This window comes from Galeopterus variegatus, unplaced genomic scaffold (assembly GCF_000696425.1).
Source record: "Galeopterus variegatus unplaced genomic scaffold, G_variegatus-3.0.2 Scaffold926, whole genome shotgun sequence".
Classification (NCBI taxonomy): domain Eukaryota; kingdom Metazoa; phylum Chordata; class Mammalia; order Dermoptera; family Cynocephalidae; genus Galeopterus; species Galeopterus variegatus.
Genome location: NW_007727037.1, coordinates 138552 through 148512, shown reverse-complemented (window position 1 = coordinate 148512; position 9961 = coordinate 138552). Strand labels below are relative to the sequence as shown.

Genomic DNA, 9961 nt, shown 5'->3' with positions numbered 1-9961 from the left:
GGATCTTGCTTTCCTCATCTGTAAATAACAGGCAGTGTTGTCCCATAGAACTCTGCAGTGGTGGAAATGTTCTGTAGCTGTGCTGTCTCATGTGATAGCCAGTGGCCACGTGTGGCTGCTGAGCACCTGAAATGTGCTAGTGCAGCCAATGAACTAAAATTTTTTTTTTCCTTTTTGTCTTTTTTACTGACCAGTAACAGGATCACAACCCTCTGTGTCGTGCCCGCACCGCGCTCAGCCAGTGAGCGGGAACCAGTCTCCACATGGGATCCGAACCCTCGGCGGGAGTGCCACCACGCTCCCAAGTGGCACACTCTCCAGTGCGCCACCGGGCCGGCCCAATGAACTAAAATTTTAATTTAATTTAACTTTAATTAATTTAAATTTAAATAGGCACACGTGGCTGCCACATTGGTCACCACAGCTCTAAGGTCTCTTCTAGCTGTGAAGGCTTATGACACTTGACTGAATGGTGCAGTTCTCCAAAGCTCCAAAGACCCTCCTTTGGGTAGCAGCAAGGCAGAGCCTTCAGCCCCTGGGAAGCCTGGCTTAACCTAACTTGTGTAGGAGGAGAAGAAAGGGCAGTCTGGTTATGGTGCAGGCTCCAGGGGTGGAGGAGAAACTGAGGCACATGCAGAAAACAGGCCCTTGCCACCATGGCTCACATCTCCCTTCTGCATCCCCATGCCCATCCTTGGAATGGAATGGCCCAGATCAGATGAGAGGGGAGTCTTTCCTGGCTTCCTGATGTGCCAGGATGGTGGGGCTGGAGCCAGAGCAGGCAGGGTGGTTGGCAGCTCTACCTGGCCGAGAAACCATCGGGTGCCCTGCCAGGGCCAACCTGCAGCCTTGGGTCCAACAGCTCCTGTTCTCCTGGGCTGTGACCCTTCTCTACTCCAGATGGCATCTCCCCTCCTCAGCAGCTGCCTGGATTGAGGCATGTAGCAAGTCCCTCCCGAACCTCAGAGCGTGCTTCCCGGACTCCTGTCCTGGGGCTCCATCCTGAGGAGCTGGCAGGGAAGCTGACTGCCTGTCTACACTGGAGCCCCAGCCCCTCTGGCACCTGGGGGTCTGGCCCCGGAGGCACTTTGTCCATTGGGTTTTAGGCGTGACCCTTTGCATGTCTGGAGCTGTTGCGGCCGGCTGCAGTGACTCACTGGGGAAGGAGGGAGGGTGGGGCTGAGATGTGGGCGAGGGTGAGCTGGCTTGCTGTCTCCCCTCGCGGATGCTGGCTCAGCACCAGGGTGCTGGGCTGAAGAAAGGGGCCCTGCTTAAGGAGGAAGACGGGGTGCCCAGGCACTCTAAAGGGTTGGCTTCAGTTCTGTCTGACAGGCTCTGGGCTGGAAACCTTTTTCCTTATCTGTAGGGCTGGCTTCTTAGTGCTGGGCTCTGGGAGAAGGCGCCATTTAAGCTCCAGCTTTGCTGTTTCATGTTGGGAAGGGTCAGGGTGACTTCCTGTAGTGGCCTCCTCTGCCTGCTGGGAAGGGAGGAGGTGTTTTCCCCAGCTCGCAACTGTGGCCAACAGGCTGCTCCTCAGTCTTTGCTCACCTCCTAGCTAGCACCTGTGTAGACGAGGAGGCATGTGATAAACACCACATTATGAGTTTGTCAAAGAGGAGAACAGGTGTTGGAGGGGACCGGGGGGGTCTGTGTGTTTATCTTTCATCCATGTTGTGATCTACCTGAGACAGAAACTGCTAAGTGCCCATGCATTTCCAAGAATCCTGTCCTCAGAGGCAAACTCTAGCACCTTCAAGACCATTTACATTTCATTCTCCAGAGCAGGCTCCCAAGCCTTCTGGAACATTCTGTGGCTAAATTGGTCACACCCAGAGCACCTTGCTCATAATTTATATCTGGGACAGGAACTAAGTCTTTTAAGTCTCCATATCTGGCACATGGAGTGCATTCAGTAAATGTTTGGAGGGTGCACGGGTGAGGTTGGGTAACAATCTGATGCCATGTGTAACTAAGTGCCGGGCTGAGTCACATCTGTCCCCACCTAGTTTCCTGTGCCATGTTCACTACAATGTTGGACGTACAGGAAGCGATCAGTATGCATGTATTTATTGATCGGTTTCCTAATTTCTGGATGTAAACAGCTTTCGGGCGGGGCTCAGGGTGAGGTTTCCCATGGTGTGCAGTGTCCCCCACACAGTTTCACAGACATGCTTTGATGGCTGCCGCCACCATTTTGGGGGGGGTGGCTGTAGTCTGGGGCCACGTCCAGGGTCCTGCCTGCAGTGTTCCCAGGGTGCTTCTGCAGCTGACAGCTCATTGTGTGGCCAGAGGGTGTCTTTACTACTAAATGCCCCCACCTAAGGGGCAGGGCTCAGGGCCCAGGGTGTGTGTGTGGGGGGGCCCTGACTCACCAGGTGCCTAAGTGCGCCCGCTGCGCTCCAGCCTCTCCAGCTGGCTTGGGCGACACCTGCTGGGGCCGGGGCTTTGTTTGCTCAGGCCACCGCCAGGGGCAGGGCAACCCGGGCTCCCAGCTGGTGAGGGCTCCCCCTGGTCGTGAGGACTGGGTTAGACAGCATGACCCAGAGCCACTGTTTGTCACTTGGGGAGGGAGGTCCCCCTCCCAGGGGTCTCACACCAGTTAAAAGCTGCAGACCTGATGTGAAAAGAGGGAAAATTTACTGACTCAGGTCTGAGCCCAGCAGAGTTGCTTTCTCACTGTGCACCCTGGGCGAGCTGGCCTCTCAGAATCTCAGTCTCTCCATCTGTAAAAAGGGGACTGTGATGTCTCTCTCCCAGTGCTGTGGTGAAGCATCTAATGGCAGTGTGGATATTGCGGGGCTCCCGTGTGCCAGCACTCTTCACCCATGCTCTCTCCTCTGTCCTTCACTCCTTACGGGAATCCTTTATCCTCTGCATTTTCACAGAGGAGGACGCAGAGGTTCAGAGAAGTTAAGGGACTTGGCCAGGGTCCCACAGCCAGGAGGATGCAGAGCCAGGATTTGAATCTGAATCTGGCCAGCTCTGAACCTGCTTTCCTCAATGCCTGGCTGGAGAGTCATGTATGAATGGAATTAATGACAGCAGTGGGGGACGAAGTTTTGGTCTGGGGAGTAGAGCATCTGGCCATCCTTGGGTGACAGCTGGTTGGGGTTTCGACTGTCGAGCATGAGCGTCACCGTGAACTTTCCCCTAGGCTGTGTGACCGAGACTCCCAAGGAGAAAGGCTGAAAGGAAGAGGAAGGAGGGGCGGGCTCCTGGCAAGGCATTCGCTCCTGAGCTGAATCCTGCAAAGGTCAGTAGGGGGGAGGGTGCAGAGGGGGTGGAGGGGATGGGTGGGGGGAGGGTGGAGAACCTGGGTGGCATTGGGAGGCTGGGCCCTGGGTAGAGGGATAAAAGGCTGGTCACTTCCGAGGCCAGTTGCCTCTACTGTCTCCTTCCCATCCTCTCTTCTGTGCCTTGGGAGAACTTCCACAGTAGAAGGACGTGAGATGGATTACCACCCCCTCCACCGCCCCACCTCCCATCACCTCACCTGGCAGCTGAGCCAGGCGCCACCCAGGAGGCAGGTGCATTGGAGAGAGTGCTCCACTACCTGGAAGTTCACGGCACCAAAGACCCCTGGCTTCAGCATCCCCTTGTGCCCTTGCAGCCCCACTGACCTGAGCTCCATTTCCTCACCTCATCCCAGATGGAGAAGGAGGAGGAGGCGACCCGGGAGCTGCTGCTGCCCAACTGGCAGGGCAGCGGCTCCCACGGGCTGACCATCGCCCAGAGGGATGACGGTGTCTTTGTGCAGGAGGTGCTGCAGAACTCCCCTGCGGCCCGCACTGGTGTGGTCAAGGAGGGTGAGTCACCCCAGAGGGTGGACTGGGTGCTGGGGGTTTGAAGGTGGGTGAGGGTGTCGGTAGGAAGGGCAGGTATCAGGCAGAAGAGGGCAGGTGGCTTCGGAGGGCCTGGTCCAGTGGAATCAGCATGGTTAGTATCCATGCCCTCCCTTGCACACTCTGTGTCCCTTGCTTGTGGTCCTTAGGGGAGGCAGTGGTATGGGGTAGTGGAAGGCCTAGTCCTCAGGTCTGACTCCACCACCCATTAGCTTGCAGATCTGGACAAATTAGTTGGCTCTTCTTAGCCTCAATTTTCTCATCTGTGCAATGGGTATTACTTTGCAGGGTGGTCATGAGGGTTAAATGCAAGTCAGTCCTAGTGTCCAGCATGTGGTGGTTGTGTGTTGTTTCCTGGAGACCCTGTGGGTCTTACATGCTTCTTGCTCCTCCCTGCTCAGGGGACCAGATTGTAGGTGCCACCTTCTACTTTGACAACCTGCAGTCGGAGGAGGTGACCCAGCTGCTAAACACCATGGGACACCACACCGTAGGTCTGAAGCTTCACCGTAAGGGGGACCGCTCCCCTGAGCCTGGCCAGACCTGGACCCAGGAAGTCTTCAGCTCTCACAGCTCCGAAGTGGTTCTGGTGAGTACCTTGCCTTCCTGCCTGTGCCCTGTGCTCCCCCTGGCCACAATGGCATGGTGGGCCCACTTCCTGAGCCTTGTCTACCTACTGGACCTCTCATAATTCCTCTCCTCCTTCTACTGCTCTGCACTCTCTTGAGCCCTTGGCCAGCCTGTTTCTTCCCACTCATGTGTGGCATATGGCTGACACTGCCCCTAGAAGTCTCCTGTCAGTTTCTTCAGAGTGCCCACTGTGGGAACCAATCCTGCAGTCTGGCCCTACATGCCAGGGGGATGGTCGGCTGCTTTGCAAAAATCTTTGAAATGATTTTCCAGGTGCCCAAATCTGCCTTCTAGGCATCATTTTTCTCTTTACAGACGTCTGAAATCATTCTGAGTCAGCGGTGGGGCAGCAAAGTGCCTGGAGAGACATTTCTTTGCTCCTTCTGATGGCTTGTTGATTGAACAAATGAAGGGTCCCCAAAGTGAAAGTGTTAGCCCAAGCGCAGCCAGTCTCACAGGCTCACCATGTGCTTTCCAGTGTGCGAGGGGCCCCTAGGAGTGGGAGGAATCCCTTCCCGATTAAACGAGCAAGCCAGTGAGTTGGGAGTTGAGAGCCGAGGTGTCTGGTTGCCTGGGAGGCATCCCAGGAACAGGCCGATTTGAATCTCTGAATGACTATAAATCCTTCCCATCACACAGTCCAGGAGTCTACACCTCATCCTCTCCCCGATGGCTTTTGCTTACTGGAATTTCCCCCACGTAATTTCTGTTTTCCTCCTGTGATGTGGCTGTCAGCCCCTTTCTTTGGTCCCTTGTGCTCTGCCCCAAGAGGCTCCGTGGACCCCTGTTACGGTCCCTCCTTTGGGAGACAGGCAACCGTGTTGTCGGCTGGGCTGCGGCCGGGCGTCTGGTAACTCAGGCGGACTCTGCTGCAACCTCTGCCGGGCATGTCTTTCTGCAGACCGGGGCTGATGAGGAGTACCAGCGCATCTACACCACAAAGATCAAGCCTCGGCTGAAGTCGCGGCTGGGCTGCGGCCGGGCGTCTGGTAACTCAGGCGGACTCTGCTGCAACCTCTGCCGGGCGTGTCTTTCTGCAGACCGGGGCTGATGAGGAGTACCAGCGCATCTACACCACAAAGATCAAGCCTCGGCTGAAGTCGGAGGACGGAGTGGAAGGGGACCCTGGGGAGACCCAGAGCCGCACCATTACGGTGACCAGAAGGGTCACAGCCTACACTGTGGATGTGACCGGCCGAGAAGGAGCCAAGGAAACCGACATCAGCAGCCCTGAATTCAAGATCAAGATTCCAAGGCATGAACTGACTGAAATCTCCAACGTGGGCGTGGAAACCCAGTCCGGAAAGACAGTAATCAGACTGCCCTCGGGCTCAGGGGCAGCCTCTCCAACCACGGGCTCTGCTGTGGACATCCAAGCAGGGACCATTTCCGCTTCAGGACCAGAGCTCCCAGGTGTTGACCACTCGAAGCTCCAGGTCACTGTGCCTGGGATAAAGGTGGGAAGCCCAGGCATCAGTGTCAGTGTGAAGGGCTTAGACCTGGGTGGCAAAGGAGGGGTCCAAGTTCCAGGAGTTGACATTTCATCTCCTCTTGGGGGAGGAGCAGTAGAAGTGCAGGGCCCATCCCTCTGAAGGGCTTAGACCTGGGTGGCAAAGGAGGGGTCCAAGTTCCAGGAGTTGACATTTCATCTTCTCTTGGGGGAGGAGCAGTAGAAGTGCAGGGCCCATCCCTTGAGAGTGGTGATAGTGGGAAAATTAAAATTCCAACCATGAAGGTGCCAAAATTTGGTGTCTCCACAGGGCCCAAGGGCCAGGCACCAGAGGCAGGACTGAGTGTTTCTGCACCTGAATTCTCTGTGGGGCATAAGGGCGGCCGGCCAGGCTTGACCATCGGTGGGAATATCCAGGACCCTCAGCTACAAGTCAGTGCCCCCTCTGCCAATATTAAGGGGCTTGAGGGGAAGCTGAAGGGCTCCCAAATCACTGGGCCATCACTTGAGGGTGACCTAGGCCTGAAAGGTGCCAAGCTACAGGGGAGCATAGGGGTGGACACTTCTGCTCCCAAACTCGAGGGCAGCATCACTGGCCCCACTGTAGAAGTTCAAGCCCCTGATGTTGATGTTCATGGGCCTGGGGGCAAACTGAATATGCCCAAGATGAAAGTCCCCAAATTTTCTGTGTTGGGTTCAAAGGGAGAGGGAGCCAGCATTGATGTGACACTGCCCACAGGTGAAGTGACTCTTCCTGGGATCTCTGGGGATGTCTGCCTGCCTGAGATTTCTCCTGGTGGGCTGGAAGGGAAGATGAAGGGTGCTAAAGTAAAGACTCCCGAAATGATTATTCAGAAACCTAAAATCTCTATGCAGGAGGTGGATCTGAGCCTTGGGTCCTCTCAATTGAAAGGAGATATTAAGGTTTCTGCTCCTAGGGTGCAAGGTGGTGTTAAAGGCCCTCAAGTGGCAGTTAAAGGCTCTAAAGTGGACATTGAGACACCAAACCTAGAGGGGACCTTGATGGGCTCCAAGCTTGGCAGTCCTTCTGGCAAAACAGGAACCTGTAGGATCTCTATGGCAGATGTAGACTTAAACGTGATTGCACCTAAAGTGAAAGGGGGTGTAGATGTCACACTCCCAAAAGTAGAAGGGAAAGTCAAAGTCCCTGAAGTTGATGTCAAAGGCCCCAAAGTGGACACCAGCGCCCCAGATGTGGAAGTTCATGGCCCAGAATGGAACCTGAAAATGCCCAAGATGAAAATGCCCAAGTTCAGTACTCCAGGAGTCAGAGGGGAAGGCCTAGGTGTAGAAATGACTCTACCCAAAGGAGATGTCAGCATTTTAGGGCCCAAGGTCAGTGTGGAAGCCCCAGAAGTCAACGTAGAGGGTCTGGAGGGCAAACTTAAAGGCCCTGATGTTAAGCTGCCTGAAGTGACTGTCAAGACCCCAAAGATCTCCATGCCTGATGTAGATTTGCATGCGAAAGGTACAAAGGTGAAGGGAGAGTATGATGTGACAGTACCAAAGCTTGAGGGAGAACTGAAAGGCCCCAAAGTGGACACTGATGCCCCAGATGTGGATGTTCAGGGCCCAGACTGGCATCTGAAAATGCCCAAGATGAAAATGCCCAAATTCAGTGTGCCAGGGTTCAAAGGAGAGGGCCCAGAAGTGGAAGTGAATCTTCCCAAGGCCGATGTGGATATTTCCAGGCCCACAGTAGATGTTAGTGCTCCAGATGTGAGCATTGAGGGACCAGGAGGGAAATTGAAAGGACCCAAGTTTAAGATGCCTGAGATGAATCTCAGAGCTCCAAAGATCTCCATGCCAGACGTGGACTTACATTTGAAAGGCCCCAGTGTAAAGGGAGAGTATGATGTCACCATGGCAAAGGCTGAAGGTGAAATTAAAGTTCCTGATGTTGAACTTAAAAGTGCCAAAGTGGACATTGGTTCCCCGGAAGTAGATGTTCAGGGCCCAGACTGGCACCTGAAGATGCCCAAGGTGAAAACGCCCAAGTTCAGCATGCCTGGCTTCAAAGGAGAGGGTCCAGAAGTGTATGTGAACCTGCCCAAGGCTGATGTTGATGTCTCCAGGCCCAAAGTGGGTATTGAAGTTCCAGATGTGAATATCGAAGGACCTGAAGGGAAGTTAAAGGGTCCCAAGTTTAAGATGCCTGAGATGAATATCAAGACCCCAAAGATCTCCATGCCTGAGATAGATCTGCATATGAAAAGTCCCAAGGCAAAGGGAGACTATGATGTCACAGTGCCAAAGCTGGAAGGAGATCTGAAAGGCCCAAAACTGGATGTCAGTGCCCCAGATAGTGAAGTTCATGGTCCTGATTGGAATCTGAAAATGCCAAAGATTAAAATGCCCAAATTTAGCATGCCCAGCCTCAAAGGAGAGGGCCCAGAATTGGATGTGAACCTGCCCAAAGCTGATGTGGACATTTCTGCACCAAAGATAGATTTTAGTGCTCCAGACCTGAACCTTGAAGGTCCAGAAGGGAAGTTGAAAGGCCCCAAGTTTAAGATGCCTGAGATGCACTTCAAAGCTCCAAAAATGTCTCTGCCGGATGTTGACCTTGATCTTAAAGGACCCCAAATGAAAGGAAATCTAGATGTGTCTGCACCAAAAATAGAGGGTGAGATGAAAGTTCCAGATGTGGACATCAAAGGTCCCATGGTCGATATTAAAGCAGCAGATATTGAAGTTCAAGGTCCAGATTGGAGCCTGAAAATGCCCAAGATGAAAATGCCCAAGTTCAGCGTGCCAGGTTTCAAAGCAGAGGGCCCAGATGTGGATGTCAACCTGCCCAAGGCTGACATTGACATCTCAGGACCAAAGTTGGACATTGAAGCCCCAGATGTGAGCCTTGAGGGTCCAGAAGGGAAGCTGAAGGGTCCCAAGTTTAAGATGCCTGAGATGAATATCAAGACCCCAAAGATCTCCATGCCTGAGATAGATCTGCATATGAAAAGTCCCAAGGCAAAGGGAGACTATGATGTCACAGTGCCAAAGCTGGAAGGAGATCTGAAAGGCCCAAAACTGGATGTCAGTGCCCCAGATAGTGAAGTTCATGGTCCTGATTGGAATCTGAAAATGCCAAAGATTAAAATGCCCAAATTTAGCATGCCCAGCCTCAAAGGAGAGGGCCCAGAATTGGATGTGAACCTGCCCAAAGCTGATGTGGACATTTCTGCACCAAAGGTAGATTTTAGTGCTCCAGACCTGAACCTTGAAGGTCCAGAAGGGAAGTTGAAAGGCCCCAAGTTTAAGATGCCTGAGATGCACTTCAAAGCTCCAAAAATGTCTCTGCCGGATGTTGACCTTGATCTTAAAGGACCCCAAATGAAAGGAAATCTAGATGTGTCTGCACCAAAAATAGAGGGTGAGATGAAAGTTCCAGATGTGGACATCAAAGGTCCCATGGTCGATATTAAAGCAGCAGATATTGAAGTTCAAGGTCCAGATTGGAGCCTGAAAATGCCCAAGATGAAAATGCCCAAGTTCAGCATGCCAGGTTTCAAAGCAGAGGGCCCTGAGTTGGATGTGAACCTGCCCAAGGCTGACATTGACATCTCAGGACCAAAGTTGGACATTGAAGCCCCAGATGTGAGCCTTGAGGGTCCAGAGGGGAAGCTGAAGGGTCCCAAGTTTAAGATGCCTGAGATGCACTCCAAGGCCCCCAAGGTCTCCATGCCTGATGTGGACTTAAACTTGAAAGGCCCCAAAGTCAAAGGGGATCTGGATGTATCTGTGCCCAAGGTAGAAGGTGAAATGAAAGTGCCGGATGTGGAAATCAAAGGGCCCAAAGTGGACATTGGTGTCCCAGATGTGGATGTTCACGGCCCAGACTGGCACCTGAAAATGCCCAAGGTGAAAATGCCCAAGTTCAGCATGCCTGGCTTCAAAGCAGAAGGCCCAGAAGTGGATGTCAACCTGCCTAAGACTGGCATTGATGTCTCAGGACCCAAAGTGGACATTGAAGCTCCAGATGTGAGCCTTGAGGGTCCAGAAGGGAAGCTGAAGGGTC

General features: G+C 53.5%; 1 protein-coding gene across 1 annotated transcript in view; it reads left to right on the top strand.

The window, feature by feature from the left end:
- The first annotated feature begins 3190 nt into the window (after window positions 1-3190).
- The window catches only part of AHNAK (AHNAK nucleoprotein), a 33600-nt gene continuing 26829 nt past the window's right edge, over window positions 3191-9961 (top strand). The window contains 5 exon segments of the mRNA XM_008573478.1: window positions 3191-3253; window positions 3650-3806; window positions 4244-4431; window positions 5513-6010; window positions 6115-9953. Coding sequence (XP_008571700.1) covers window positions 3650-3806; window positions 4244-4431; window positions 5513-6010; window positions 6115-9953 — 4682 coding nt within the window. The 5' untranslated portion in view covers window positions 3191-3253.